The sequence below is a fragment of the Vipera berus genome (genome assembly GCF_964194415.1).
Source record: "Vipera berus genome assembly, chromosome: 1".
NCBI classification, from domain to species: domain Eukaryota; kingdom Metazoa; phylum Chordata; class Lepidosauria; order Squamata; family Viperidae; genus Vipera; species Vipera berus.
In genome coordinates this window covers 306,635,012-306,650,576 of record NC_138202.1, presented here as the reverse complement: position 1 = coordinate 306,650,576, position 15,565 = coordinate 306,635,012, and the positions used below count along the sequence as shown (strand labels likewise).

At 35.7% G+C, this 15,565-nt stretch overlaps 1 protein-coding gene across 1 annotated transcript in view; it reads left to right on the top strand.

The window, feature by feature from the left end:
• DNAH14 (dynein axonemal heavy chain 14) overlaps nt 1-15,565 on the top strand; it is a gene marked incomplete at both ends in the record, with an annotated part of 201,873 nt that overhangs the window by 38,894 nt on the left and 147,414 nt on the right. The window contains 10 exons of the mRNA XM_081312799.1: nt 2,329-2,670; nt 5,012-5,405; nt 7,361-7,551; nt 8,608-8,853; nt 9,500-9,621; nt 10,737-10,908; nt 12,109-12,213; nt 12,433-12,551; nt 14,071-14,145; nt 14,836-14,923. Of these exons, the coding sequence (XP_081168925.1) occupies nt 2,329-2,670; nt 5,012-5,405; nt 7,361-7,551; nt 8,608-8,853; nt 9,500-9,621; nt 10,737-10,908; nt 12,109-12,213; nt 12,433-12,551; nt 14,071-14,145; nt 14,836-14,923 (1,854 nt within the window). The remainder of the gene's footprint in view (nt 1-2,328; nt 2,671-5,011; nt 5,406-7,360; nt 7,552-8,607; nt 8,854-9,499; nt 9,622-10,736; nt 10,909-12,108; nt 12,214-12,432; nt 12,552-14,070; nt 14,146-14,835; nt 14,924-15,565) is intronic.

Below are 15,565 nucleotides of genomic sequence, written 5' to 3'. Positions count from 1 at the left end.
TAGCCTCTTCTTAAAAGTCTCCAGTGATGGAGCACCTATGATTTTAGGAAGCAAGCTGTTGCACTGGTTAATTGTCCTCACTGTCAGGAAGTTTCTCCTTAATTCTAGGTTGCTTCTCTCTTTGCTCAGTTTCCAACCATTGTTTCTTGTCCTGTCCTCTGGTGCTTTGGTGAATAACGTGACCCCCTCTTCTTTGTGGCAGCCCCTCAAATACTAGAATACTACTATCATTTCCCTATTTCTTCTTCTCTTTAGACTAGCCAGACCCAAGTCCTACAGCCCTTCTTCGTATGTTTTAGTCTCCAGGCCTTTGATCGTCTTAGTTGCTCTTCTCTGAATTTTTTCAAAACTCTCAAATTGTAGCCCTATAATGCACTGTTTCATCTAGTTAAAAGTCACAATAATGACAGTTTTATAACTACGTAGAAAGATGATTTTGATGATTCTTACTTTTTGTGCTTTATTTTACTGTATAAACATAAAAAATATTTCAATAGTTTGAACTTATGATGGTTAGTACAAAACTGTATCTTGGGTTTTTTGTAATGTCAGAACAAAGGGTCAACAAAATTGTCTGTGATGTGATTAATTATCAATGCGGGGTCCTTGGTGCTCTGCGCTTTGTTGTTTTTTTGCAGATGTTTCATTACCAAACTAGATAACATTATCAGTAGGGAGTAGGGTTTGCTCTCATTTTATATATTAGTGGCCTGCCCTGTCAGTATTGGTGGGAGTGGTCTTAGTGGTTCCTTGATTGGCCTGTTGTTTACTGATAGCTTGTTTGTCTGTACTGGTAATTCCTTGATTAGAGTATTATTTGGTACTTGATTGTTGGTCTAATGTTAATCTTGATATTAATCTCTGCACCTATGGGTGTTGATTGCTGGTAAAGAGGAGTTTTAGACCTTTGTTTCTTTTTTGATTGTATCTTTTGAATGGTATGGACATGTTGTGTATCTCTATGTGCCTGTTGATGGTTGATTTGTCTGAGTGCTAGGCTTCCAGGAATTCTTTAGTGTTTTTGGAATTGGTTTGGTCTAGGCTGCTCACATTTTCCCAGTTGAAACTATGATTAAGTCTTTTCATATATTGTGAAATTAATGAGTTTTCATCATGTCTTATGACTGATAGTTGGTGTTCGTAGATGTGTTCTGCTAGTCTTCTGCCTGTTTGTCCTACATAGTAGCTGTTGCAGTCTTTATACTATATGTTGTAGGCAACTCCTGTTTTTTCTTCTGATGCTGCTGGGTCTTTTAGTTTGTTTTCAAGGGCTTTAATTGATTTGTGTGCTAGAGTGATGCTATGTGGTTGTAATAAGCTGTTGATAGTTTCTGAAATGTCTTTGATGTATGACAGTATTATCATTTTCACAGTTTGTATTTGTTGTGCTATACTGGGTTGAATGATTAAACACTTTTTGATGAAGTTGTATTGATATTCATTTTAATAGAAGATGTTGTATAGATGATCTAGTTCTTTCTGATGTTCAGGGCTGCTGCATTGTGTTTGTGCTCATTTAAATAGTGTTCTTACACAGATTCCTTGGGTGAGGAATTCCTTGGTTGTTACTTTGGTAGTAGAACACTTGGTTGGCATGAGTGGTTTTACAATAGGCTTATGTTTCTAATTTGCAATTTCTTTTCCCCTAATGAATTTTGTTCATTTGAAGATATTGTTGATGATTTCATATGTGTCCTCTAGTTGGTCCATTTTTATTATTACATAGTTGTCATCTATGTACCAGCTCTCAATTAGCTATCAATTTTAATATTGCAGTGCTAAACTTCTGATGCTGATAGAAAACCATTTTTCTGTATACCGCAAATTCTTTCTGAAGAAAATTTCTTATATTCCTCTAACATTCCCCAGAGATTCATATGATCTTGGCAGTACTGAAATTTAGAAAAGCTACAGAAACTTAATCATTCCAGCAGGACTTGGGCGCTGAAATGTTGTCATCTACTTCTTTCTATTAATAGAGTATTTGTTTAAACCTGATCTGTGTTTCATAAAGTGTAAGTGTAGTATAGATATAATCATATTCTATGTCATCATTAATGTCATTGTTTTAATTTTATTATTTTAATTATTGTTACTGTTTTAATTTGATTTATGCATATGGGTATCTACACCTCATAATATATAACAGTTGGAGAAATTAGTAAATAAAGTAATAAACTGTATTTCAGTTGTGATCAAAAGTTTCAGGAGTTGGGATACTACAATAGTTGGGATACTATCATAACAAGAATAATTATATATCTTTGGATATGTATTTTATACAACTTTGAATACATTTTTAAATATTTACTATTTCATTACTTTTAGGTCATCCAATCAGCGGTAGCAAAATTAAACAAAGAACTAGTAACAGTGGATGGATTTGTTGAACATTTACTATATCTTCAGGAAATTTCCTCACAACTACCAAACATAAAGATTGAATATAAGTATCTTTCTGAGCTCCACTTCATTGCAAGTGATTATAACATCTTTCTTCCACTTAAGCAGCTTGCTCTTTATCAAACTGTTGTGAGAACCCTCCAGAATCTTCAATCAACTATCCTTATCTGTGAAAAAATGAAGGATGATTATGTTATAAAGTTTAATGAAAGCTTGGGAGAATTTATGGATGATTTACAGGTTGAAATGAAAGAATACAAAAACAAGGTAATATAATAACAAATATATTTGTATCTGCTTCATAGTAACAAGGTAAAAAATACGAAAGCAAAAATACATACAACTACTATTATTTTGTTTGTTTATTAAATTATTTGCTGCCCATCTTGCTGTGGGGCTACTGTGGGTAGCTTACAACAATAAAATGGAAAAATGATAAAAAATTAAAAATAACAATAGTAAAGGAATAAAATGATAAAAATAAACAGTGGGAGTACAATAATACAACATTAAAAAGTTGAGTGAAGGGAGAACAGGAAGCGCAGGAGTGAGGTGAGGTCAGCTAGTTAGTCTAGCAGCCACCTCCAATGATGTATTCCCCTATTGGGTCCCCAGGCCAACTGACAGAGCCAGGTCTTCAGGCCCTTGCAGAAGGATAGGAGTGTGGAGGCAAATCTCACCCGGGGGAGGGGGAGCAGGATGTTCCAGAGGGCTGGCACTATAGCAGAGAAGGCTTTTTTTCCTGGATACCATGAATCAGAGTTCTTTGAACAATGGGATCCGCAGCTGGTCTCCTTGCTGACATGAATAAGGCAGTTTATCTTAGTGAGATGAGATGATTCATCAAATTTTTGGACCTATGCCATGGAGGGCTTTAAAGGTCACAACCAACACCTTGAACTGCATCCAGAAGCAAACCTCCAGCTAGTGCAGTTCAAGAAGCTTTAGTGTAACATAGTTCATTCCACAGGCCCCCAAAGACTGCTGGTGCTGCCATACCTTGTACCAGTTGAGGTTCTGAATACATTTCAAAGATAGCCCCATGTAAAGTGCATTGCAGTAATCCAGATGAAGGCTTGAGTAACTGAATATGAGGAATCCTGATCCAGGAATGGCCGCAGCTGATGCACTAACCAAAGCTGTGCAAAGGCTTTCCTAGACTTTTCTGAGCAGAAGTCGTGAGTCCAAGAGAACCCCTAAGTTGCTAATTGGTTCTGGATGTGATAAAAATGTTAAAGACATGCATCTTGAAGCTCCATGCACCCAAAATCACTCAGTCTTGCCAGGATTTAGTCATAACCCATTGCTCTCCATCCAGGCCGCTATAGCCTCTAGTCACCTGAGAGGGCTGTGACAGCATAGAAGGATTTTATCTTCTATTCCTCACCAATTAGTCAGAACTCAAGAAGCTTCTTGTATGAGAAGTGAAACTTTTCAAGGGAAAAAAACAAACAAAGTCTAGTTGCCTTTTGAAAAGTACCTTTGGGACAACCATGTCCTTGATGAGTGAGAATCTCCATAAGCATTCAGCATATTGGTGATATTTTGACCCATGGTGACAGATGATCTTACCCAGTGGCTTCACGTAGATGTTAAATAGGAGTGGAAAGAGTACCCAGCCCTGTGGTATGCTGCAAGAGAGCGGCTAGAGAATGAATCTCTCACTCCCTATCAATACCAACTGGGAAAAGCCTTGGAAAAAGAAGCCAATCTAGTGCAGAACTGTGCACTCAGTGCTAAGTTCATAGTTGGCCCCAAATGATACCAAGTTCAATGGTATTGAAGGCTTTTGAGAAGTCAAGGAGAGCCAGGATGGTTGCAATGCCTCCATCCAACTCTTGCCAGATTTGGTATGACCTCAGATTTTTTCTATTTTTTTTAATGTCATTTAGAAATTATTTCTATTTCAGGTTTACACAGAATGTAAATACTGATGTTAACCTGATCTTGACTTAGAAATAACACTCATTAAGAACCACTTCAACTGCAATAAGCAAAAACTGACTGATTCATGTTTTTCACAATAATGAAAAAAGTTCCTGCTTTCATACTTTTTAACAATAATGGAAAAAGTTCTTGCTTGTTCTCTCCTGTGTATGTCAATTGTTCTCCCATTATTCCTCCAAGTTACTCCCATATTTCCTTTTCTTCCTTTAGCCCTATAGCATATGCAGTAGCAATTGTGTGTGAAAGGCAGAAGAGTAGGAGAATTTAATCTTCTTCCCTCTACTGTCTAGCTACTTTTGCTGATTGGGAAATTGAATGCATTCCACTATGGGGAAAATCCTCTGTCTTTATTTTACTGTTTACAATGATAGTAAGAGCAGCACTCCTTGCCCTTTTCTATGTAGTATCTCTATTATAAAATGAAAACAGCAATCGCCAAACTATGGGCTTTATGAAATCCTGCACACCCAATTATGCAAAAAATATGGCCATCCTTCTCTGGAAAGAGAAAGAAAGAATGTATGTTGTACTGAAGGAGGATATAGGCAACTAATGGACTAATGTAATGGACCAATTTGGAATTTTAAAAAAATATTTTCCTTAATTTTGCCCAACTATAATTATTTTTTTCTCATTAATTGTTATTCACTTTGTTGTTTAGGTGAGAAATCCTGTACTTCTCCTTAGTGAAACCTTGCCTAAGACAGCTAAAGAGATGATTGAAAATCTTATTGAAGAAGCAGGAATTATCAGTGAGAAAATTTTAAATTATGCAAATTACCAGCATGTGCTTGATGGTGCCATTGGTGACATGAAATCATTGTCTGTAGAAAAGCTGTCTCACAGAAGTCAGGCTGGAGATTCTCAGAGAGTGCATGCTGAACTCTCAGAAATTGAAAGTGAACTACAGTTACGTAAATTGTTATGGGACTCACATGAAGATTGGGCAAGACTTATCTTTAAATGGAAACACACAATCTTTTGGAATCTTGATGTAGATATAATTCAAAGTGAGGTTAACATATTCATGCAAAGAATTCATATTCTTGAAAAAGGTAAAATGTTTGATCATTGCAATAATTATGAATTAATTGAAACAAAATATTTTATGAAAATTATTTTGAAATTAAATAATAACCAATATTGCTTTAGGCAAATGGTGAAACATTATTAAAGGAAGTCTATCTTTTCTGTTTTTAATTTGAGATAATTTTTTAAAAAAATTTTATTTAAGTTTTTATTGATTTTTTAATACAATTCAACAGTGTTTATTCAACAAAGGTGCTGCCTGAGTTCATCACTCACTAATACAAATTAAATTCCTAATCCCTAGTTCGTTTCTCCACCATTGGTAAAATAAGTCCCAAGTTTGAAAATATTCTGTTTCTTCTTTTTCTTTCAACCTCAAAGTAAGTCTGTCCATTTCTGCTGTCTAGTATTTTTTAAAATTATTTCTTCCTCCATTAGTGTTTCTTCATTTTTCCAATATTGTGCAAATATAGGTCTTGCTGCTGTTGTCACATGCAGAATCAAATATATACTTTGTTTATATATTACAACTCAGGTAAGTTGTTTAGCTTGTCATCACTCCTGGAGTCAGAAGGCTAGATCCCCTGAAGCCTAGAACCTGGAAGCCATAACTGGAAGCACTGCCCAGAAACTTTTACAGCAAGGAATGAATAGTATTGTAGGGCAAAATAAAGGCAGGCATATATTGAGGTGTTTGTAATCAGAGTAATCTAAATACAAGAACCAGTTGGCTCTGGTTTGAAGAGGGAACCAGTGAGTAGCCATGCACTATAAAAAAATGAATGAGAATAGTATGGAAGGCTCAGAACAGCCTGAACAATACTGTTTTAGGATCAAGGGATCAAGATAGAAATAGGGAACATCTGCCAGAAGACTATTCCAGTAATCCAGGTGTGAAACAACAAAGGCATATACCAATGAAGCTGCTGTATCATCTGTCATAAATCAAAAGATCCTATAAAATTTCATCAAATGAAAATTAGGGACCATTGCTATGATATCAGTAATTGGCCACAGAGTCAACTGATCATCTATCAAAATCTGAGGCTGGAACAAAGGAAATAGGGGTAAGCTAGAAGGCCTGGAAGGTAATTAGGGACATACTACAAGGATAGGAAGAATGAGCAAGCCAAAATAATTATCTCAATCTTATTCATATTTAACTTTAAGTGATGGGAGGACACCCCAGACAAAATACTAATTAAACATTCCTTTATGATTGAACACACAATATCATCAAGGACTACAAACGATTTATAGATCTGGAATAACAATGAGACCAAAAACTCTGAATCAAAATATTCAAGAGTATAAAAAATATTTTGTTCTTTGAGGGAACCTATTATAAGGGAAATTTATGTAATCAATAGTAATATATTAATATGTTCAGTATTTAAAATAATAGGAAGACAAAAAAGATTTGAATTAGTCAAATGCACAGTGAATGTTTTGTGTGTTGTGGGTGGGGAAAGGGAACAGTCTGTCACCTAGACAGCAATATCAAGAATATCAGTGGCTTCAATTGTTAGATATTTTTAGCTGGGAGAAAATGAGGCTGTAAAGAGACACTATGACTATACCTTTCTTCAAGTATCTAAAGGGATGCCTTGTAGAAATTGGCAGAATTGACAAGAATTGTTCTAGAAAATTGGCCAAGAAATAATGGGTTTAAATTGCACGTAGATTTGATTGTACATCAGGGCCACCTCATAAGATGGTGAATTTTCTGTCTTTGGAAATGCATAAACAGAGTCTGGATGGTTGGTCGTGTTGTGCTACTGTATTCCTGCATTGAGCAAGAACATAAACAGAGTAGTTGATCTCCAAGGGTTCTTCCGAATCTGACATTCTGTGAGTCTATAATTTCAAGGAGAGGTCTGTCAAAAATTCAAAACAATCTTATGTAAACAAATATCAACAAAAGCTCAGATTTCAAATATTTTATGAAAAGTGTTCTGATGTAACTTTTTCATATTTGAAGGCTTGCCAGAAAATACTATTTTACCCATTATGAAGAAATCATTGTTGGATTTTAAGGAATCATTGCCTATAATCATATCTTTAAGGAATCCTAGTCTTCAACGAAGGCATTGGGAAATAATACAGAATATTGTTGGAGAGTCAATTTCTTGGGATAAAAGACTTACTCTGGAGAAGATCCTGGAACTCAATGTAATTTTATGATTTATAATTTAGAAATACCACTTCTAAAAACATGTGCTTATTTTTGTTATTTGGCTCACGTCTTATTTTTTGTAGTCTGAAATGAACATTTTCTCAGATTTTTCCTTTTAATGTACAGTACTTTCTCCATGTTTTATTAATTTTTATCAATTTGAATTTTGAGTGAATTCTTTCCATTTTTTAAGGAAGTGATGCATGCTGACCTTATACATGGGGAATCTGTCTTTCTTATATTAAACTTTTATACATTTTTGGATACTATGTGTAATCTCAAATAGGTCTTGAGGGATTTCCAGGTTCCCTTTTCCATATTCTCAGATTATTGTTCATCCACCCCAAAAAAGAATTTAAGATTATGACATCTTTTTAAAAACTGTTTTTATTTTTATATATATAGATTTCTGCTACTGGAGAAGAATGTAAGCTGGCAATCATCCTCCAGTGCTTTTTTCCACGCTGTGATACAGTTGTTTTTGATAAAATTTATAAATATGCTACTATCAAAATATGGCCCTTGATCTTTTGCATCGCTGTAGAAAATATCTGCGTAGTTGGGATGCGCAATGCATTGGATCTAAAAGCAAAAAGTGCTTTAGATTGCACAGGGATGTAAATATAGCATACATCTACTACTCCTGAAAACAAATACATATTTTTATGGGATCAAATGGCAGATCTGGAAGATTAGTTGCATGACCCTAGGAAAAGAGATGACTGCTCTGAATTGCAGATATTTATTTATTTATTAAATTTATATGCTGCCCGTTTAACTGTCAAGCGACTCTTATGTTTGTGCCTCCACGCATTACAAAGCATCTTTTTCCCTATGAATTAAGAGTGTGTACAGTTCCTCTAGAGAGCACGACAGTGACAAAGTAAGCAGTGATCATGTCCTTATTTTCTACAATTAATGTGTATAATGGATGGTTCTGCATTTTCACATTTTTATGAAAAATCACATTTGCTGAATATGCAACTTAATTATTTATATAATTTGTTTTGTTTACCAGCATACATTAGTAAATCTCCTATTTTTTTGTTTAGATGTTTCACTATAGAAAAGATATTAATGAAATATCCATAAGAGCTTCCAAAGAAACAACTCTTGAAGTAATGTTGAAAAAAATCATTAACCTTTGGCAGAAAACTGATTTCCACTTATGTCCCTATTACACTGAAACATCTAGTATTTGTATTATTTCATCTATGGAAGATATAACTACTGTGTTAGAAGAGTCTCTGATGACAATTTCAACCATTAAAAGTTCTTGTTTTGTTGAACCAATTAAGGTAATCATTCCTTGGGGATGTTGTGAAATAGTTTGAATATTGAGATGCTCAATTATTACAAGTAACTGGTTCCCATTTGGAATGTCTGAGAAAAATCAGAAATAACTTATTTTTAAAAATAGGTATAGTTTTTTTTTAGAGGGACGCAGTGGCTTAGTGGGTTAGGACGCTGAGCTTGTCGATCAGAAGGTCGGCAGTTTGGCAGGTCGAATCCCGAGTGCTGCGTAACAGAGTGAGCACCTGTTACTTGTCCCAGCTTCTGTGAACCTAGCAGTTCAAAAGCACGTAAAAATGCAAGTAGAAAAATAGGGACCACTACGGTGGGAAGGTAACAGCATTCCGTGCACCTTTGGTGTCTAGTTATGCCGGCCACATGACCATGGAGATGTCCTCGGACAAGCGCTGGCTCTTCGGCTTTGAAATGGAGATGAGCACCAGCCCCTAGAGTTGGAAACGACTAGCATGCATGTGGGGGGGAACCTTTACCTTTACCTTTTTATAGTTTTATATTTTCCTGCTTTGCCTACAATAATGGTTTAAATTATCAAAATTTAAATATAAAAAAGTTTTCCACCTCCCTTTTCTATTTAAAGAGGAGATTCTTTGCCTGCCTCAGATGATAATTATTTTGCATTTTTTATGGTAGAATCTTGTTCATGCTTGGGATCATAAGTTAAACCTCATTTCCTGTACACTGGAGGAATGGTTAACTTGTCAGAGACACTGGATTTATCTTGAGCCAATCTTTCAGGCTTCAGAAATAAAAAGGTATGCTTAAGTGCTTTGGTAATTAAATATTAATATTATAGCCAAAATAAAATACAAATCAAATAAATATTAAAATATTAAACATTAGCTGTAGATCAGCAGTTTTCATTTCTGTGCTGCGAAAAGTCCACATCCGTGTTGCATCAATGAGCCACAAATAAATGACAAGAAATGCTGCACAGCCAGAGAGCCAAAATTCTTCTTCAATGACATCATCAGGGATGGACTGCCTCCATTTCTTCTTCTGAATCCAATAACCTATGACATTGCGTGGGGCATCATGGGAGTTTCGGAAGTCCCTATGAGATGTGTGACTGCTCAAGTTAACATTTTCTCAGTGTGCTGTTAGATGAAAAAGCTTGAAAACCACTGCTGCAGATAGTTGTGCTGTAGGCAATGGTTTGGAATGCAATAAATTATATTACTAGTGCTTCCTCATTTATTTAATATAATTTATATATGAGGGCAATTTGGAAATAAACCTGTGTTTGATTATCAATGACAGACACTTCCAGATACCGAAATTTTATTATATACATTAAAAAACTACAACATTACATTACCTTTTGACATAATCGCCATTCAAATTGAGGCACATCATAATGTCTTACAAGATTTGAAATTCCTTAGTAGTAGTAGTCGCCTGGCACCAAATCTGGGCTATAAGGGGGGTGATGAAAAACATCCCAACAGAACTGCTTCAAAAGTTCTTGGGTGCATCTAGAGGTGTGTGGGTGAGCATTATCATGAACCAATACCACACCAGAAGTCAGCATGTCACGATGCTTATTATGGATGGCTCATCTTGAGTTTTCATAATGTTTCACAGTAGACTTCTGAATTGATGGTTGAACCACAGTCCATGAACTTCACTAGCAGTACTCCTTTGGCATCTTCACATTTGGCAGGATTTTCTATGTTACCACTTTCAGATGTGATATTGCATGCACATTACTATTGCTATTTTTTCTTTCAAAGTTACCTTTGGCATAAAATTTTTGCTTCTTTGTCTATATGGCTTAATGTATTAACATTTTTTAAAAAATCTAAATTTGGAGGATTAGATGTTTTTTACTAAGTGTGTGAATATACATATTTATATAATTTAATAACAGACAACTTCCAGGAGAAGCCAGTCTCTTCTCTGTAGTTGATAACAAATGGAAAGAAATCATGAAATTTGCAGCAGAGACTCCAAATGTTCTTAAGGCAACTACAACAAGTGGAATTTTTGAAATACTGCAGAGCAACAATGCATCACTAGAAAAAATACAGAAGGCTCTTGAGGTAAGTCAAAGTATCTCTAATGTCTGGCAAGGAATCAGCATGAACCACAAGGAATAACATTTTGTAAGCAGGAAAAGGCAGGAAGCATAGACTAGCTTCTGTACCCGATACATAGCAGTCTGTTGTTGTAGAAACTATAGCTTTATTCCTCTTGCAAAGAGAAATGGATAGGAATTGGGATGCAACTGGCCTTTTTTCCTTAGGTCATGTCCACATACTAACAAAAACCTGTCTGTCTGCCTATCTCTTTAGTGTTGGCAATTGCTTTCAAAGTAAAATACAAAAAAAATGCAGATAAGAGCACAATACTGTAAATAATGCCGCTGATATAATTTAGTAATGTATTAAATATTAAATGTCTTCCAGAAGAATTAGTTTAACTTAAATTAGCTTGTGATTATATTTTATCTTGAAATCATTAATTCCAAGTTGTATTTGAGTACTTTTTAGAAAGAAGAATAGCATTATAAAATTCAGACATCTATGAAATTCAGAGAAATATTAGGCTTTAATTCACACATTCATAAAAATGATATGGGTCAGGGTATACTGGATTTCACAAATTTTAGATTTCTAAAGTACTTCAATGTTTCCAAATTACGGTAAATAATGACCCTGTTCAGTTTTTTTATATTGCTATGAGAAAGTTAAGAACTAGTAGACGAATAACAGTTTATATGAACAATTATAGTTTATTGTGTTAACCAAAGAATTGTTAGTGGGTGAAGATGTCATGTATTGCAAATACATGTTTTATATTGGCACCTTATGTAAAAAACATGTATCTTCAATATGAGCAGTGGTGTGCTGGAGCTGGCTAATAATAGCTCATGAGAGCCGATTATTAAAATTCACACCTGTTATTTTGGGAGCTGTTTGAGATTATAGTTATATAGTTAGTTGAACTATAATGGCTGACATGCTAACTAGCTGTTTGATGACTAGTAGTATGGTGTGACTGTGAGCAACAACCACCTGTATAGCTAGTTATTAAATATTTGCCAGCACACTACTGAGCATATGTCTTCCAACCTTATTTATAAAAAATATGTAACTGCACAGTTTTTCTTGAACCAAAAATTGCACTTAAGTGGTTCTGATAAAACTGTAGCCAGTGAAGAACAAGTTCGTGATAGAGCTTATAATTTTATTTCACTTTATTATTTTTAATAAAAAGTCTACTTTCTAATTTTCTGTCAGGAGTATCTTGAAGTTAAACGTATTATTTTCCCAAGATTTTATTTTCTCAGCAATGCTGAACTCCTTGAAATAATAGCTGAAAGTAAAAGTCCTGATGCTGTACAGGTAACTTTCAATATCAGATAAAGTTGTATTTGTAAATAAAGCTTTTGTCAGTTTAACCATTTTAATGTAACCATGCCTTTTTAAATACTGTATCTTATGCCAAATACTATTAGATTTTATTGCCTTTGTAATATTTTAGCTTGTGAATAAATAATTTTTATCATTACTTTCTAATTCCTCCATCAAATAAATAATATTTGCCTCATATCTGTTATACAGCCTCATCTTATGAAATGTTTTTCAAATATGAGGAAGATATATATACGGCCGCAATATCAGACACCACCAGTGGTTTTAATGATTAGATCTGCTGAAGGAGAGATTCTGCTAGTACCAAAGTACAGTATGCTATTACTTTATCAAATATAATTAAAATGCACTTAGGCGTGCAAGCATATTTTTCAGTTTTACAATATATTTTTGATTCAAAGAAAAAATTAATAAAATGCCAGTGTTACAACAACATGAAAGAAGAGTATACTATACAGCAGAGGTCCACAACCTTTTTGGTTTGGCAGCCCAGAAAAGGAGGCAGGCACTGTTACGCGTTCATGCGCATGCACAAATGGGCCACGTGCATGCACAAACGGGGCCACACAAGTGTGAGTGCCACAAATGGGGTAGTGCTAGTGCCAGTGGGATGCTTGGTGCAGGGCGGTATTAGTGCCAGCAGGATGCTCGGCGCAGCACTAGTTCCGGAGGGATGCTCGGGGCAGCATGGTGCTAGCACCGGCGGTACGCTCAGGGCGGCACTAGTGCTGGCAGGACATTTGGTAGCAGGACAGTGCTAGCGCCAGCAGGATGCTCGGGGAGGTGCTAGCACCAGCAGGATGCTTGGAGTGGCATTAGTGCTGGCTGGACGATGGGTGCAGGGTGGCACTAGCACCAGTGGGACACTTGGGCAGGGCAGTGCTAATGCTATCAGGATGCTCGAGGTGGCGCTAGTGCTGGTGGGACACTCACAGTGGTGTTAGCATGAGTGGGGGGTAAGTGCATGCACACATGCATGTGCACTGTCTTATCCCTTCATGCAGCCTGCAAGAATGAGGGTGAAGGTTTGTTCTCAGCTTGTGGGTTGGTTTCCGAATGTTTCATTACCAGGCTAGGTAACATCTTCAGCAGTGTTTAGGGGATGTCTTTGTCAGTGCTCTTCTATTTATAAGAGCTTCAGATGTGGATGTATCAGGTAAAAGCCTTGTAATGAGTCATCAGAAAGAGGCTTGTGATAGATCTTGTGATGGGGAGATTACTTCAGGTCAGGGTTATTGTGTGATTGATTTCGATTCTGAGGGGGTTGTAGGCTGGTTGTAGATCAATGTATCTGTTGATGGAACCCCTCAGAATCCAAATCAATTGCACAGTTAACCGGAGACAGCATCAATCCACAACCAACCCACACAAGCCCCTCTCCCCCCCAGCAGTTCACTTTTGAAGGTGAATCTCCAGCCATTCAGATAGTATTCCTCACAAAGCCAGGGAAAATAATCTCCTGATGAAATTTATGTAGCCCTCCATTTCAAGTACATGATATACCACTAAAAATACTAAATATTAAAATAAAACAACAAATAAAGACATAGAAGCCAGATAATCATATAAAACCTAAAAACATAGCTAAAAAGTGAGTCTGTTCCACAGTACCCCAGGCTTGGGACACAAGTCTGTAAACTGTTATTTGTTCTTGAAAAATTGGTTTCATTTCAGGACAAAATAAAGTTGTATTCCCAAAATATATATTTATTTTCAAATAGTTGATATCGGCCATTAGATGGTGTATTTTTACTAATTTATAGAAAGGTGAAATATTTAAATGTGTCTTTATTCCTAAAAGCTGAATTTTAAAATTCTGTTTCATAGGGGTGTTCGTATTAGAGGTTCTGTTGAACAATGGCTAAAAAATGTTGAGAGTACCATGTGCAAGATGGTAAGAAAGTAAGTATATGTTAATCATATGAAAAGCTAATAATATAGCTGATCTACTCACTGGAGAAGAGCCTAATGCTGGGAAAGATTGAGGGCAATAGAAGAAGGGGACGACAGAGAATGAGGTGGCTGGATGGAGTCACTGAAGCAGTAGGCATGAGCTTAAATGGACTCCAGAAGATGGTAGAGGACAGGAAGGCCTGGAGGAACGTTCGATAGGGTCGCGATGGGTCGGACACAACTTCGCAGCTAACAACAACACTTTTTCTATTACAAAAAAAGTCATCAGGTTTTTTAAATTGGTATGCAGTTTGTTCAAAGTAAACTTATCTTTAAAATATTTATTGGCAATTGGGAGCAATCACGATCATTTAGATGAAGAACCCAATTGAAGGGCTGAATAATTTTCCAGGTCCCCACCCTGGGACCAGAATATATTAATGAGGTCAGGGACCTCTGCACTTTGTGCTATTGATGGCAATTCTTTGTCATCAGTATACTATTGCATGTAGTATGCTAAATATTCATATTAATGTTGTAAAAGAATTATGTATTATGAGCAATATATATCTATCTCTTGAAAAATCTAACTCTACTATTAATAACTTTTCTTTAAGTAACCTGGAGATGACTTAGTAACTTATAAAAAGTAATTTTTCAAAGATTTCATGTTTTTCTGACTCTATAATATACTTTAAGGTTTATAGACGTTGGAATTACAGAGTGGAAGCAAATGGAATTTAAAGAATGGTTTTTTACCCACCCAGGACAGGTGATATTGATTGTGGTAAGCAAAATATAGTGCTATTTAACTATATTGAGTATAAATTTACTTGGTTGGAAGATGTGTGGCTCTATAAATGTTTTAAATTAATACATAAAATTAAAACTGGACAACTTTACCAAAAGTCTAGAGACTTGCCAGTATCTAGCCTTCAGCATCTGAATCCACCCTCATCTACTCTGCCTGGTCACGCTTAAATGATTGATTGTGTGTGGTTCTTTGCCTGACAACTTGATGGACTATGGTCCTGAGCTTGGAGTCAGAGAAAACCATAACAATGTTCAAGAAGAATTGGATGGAAAGTGGGTTATAACGTTTGTGAGAATGTTTTTACAAAGACTGTAAGTATAGATGATGTAACTGGATAAATAATAATACAGTATATGCATGTGGAGTGCTTAGGGAGTGGCTGTATGATATGTAAGTGAAAACTGCTTCTGTGCCTAAGGGAAGAATGCTAGTATTACTTTCCTATACAGAGGGAGAAATAGCAAGAATGAATGCAAAAATTACTAAAGATAAGTTTGTTATGTGTGCTCGGAAGGATGATATTTCCAAAATGCAGTGTGGTTTTATCCTCTTAAATGTGTGCAGAGCAGATTTTTGTTCTTTAGCAGGCTTTTGAGAAATGTATGAATATGAAAA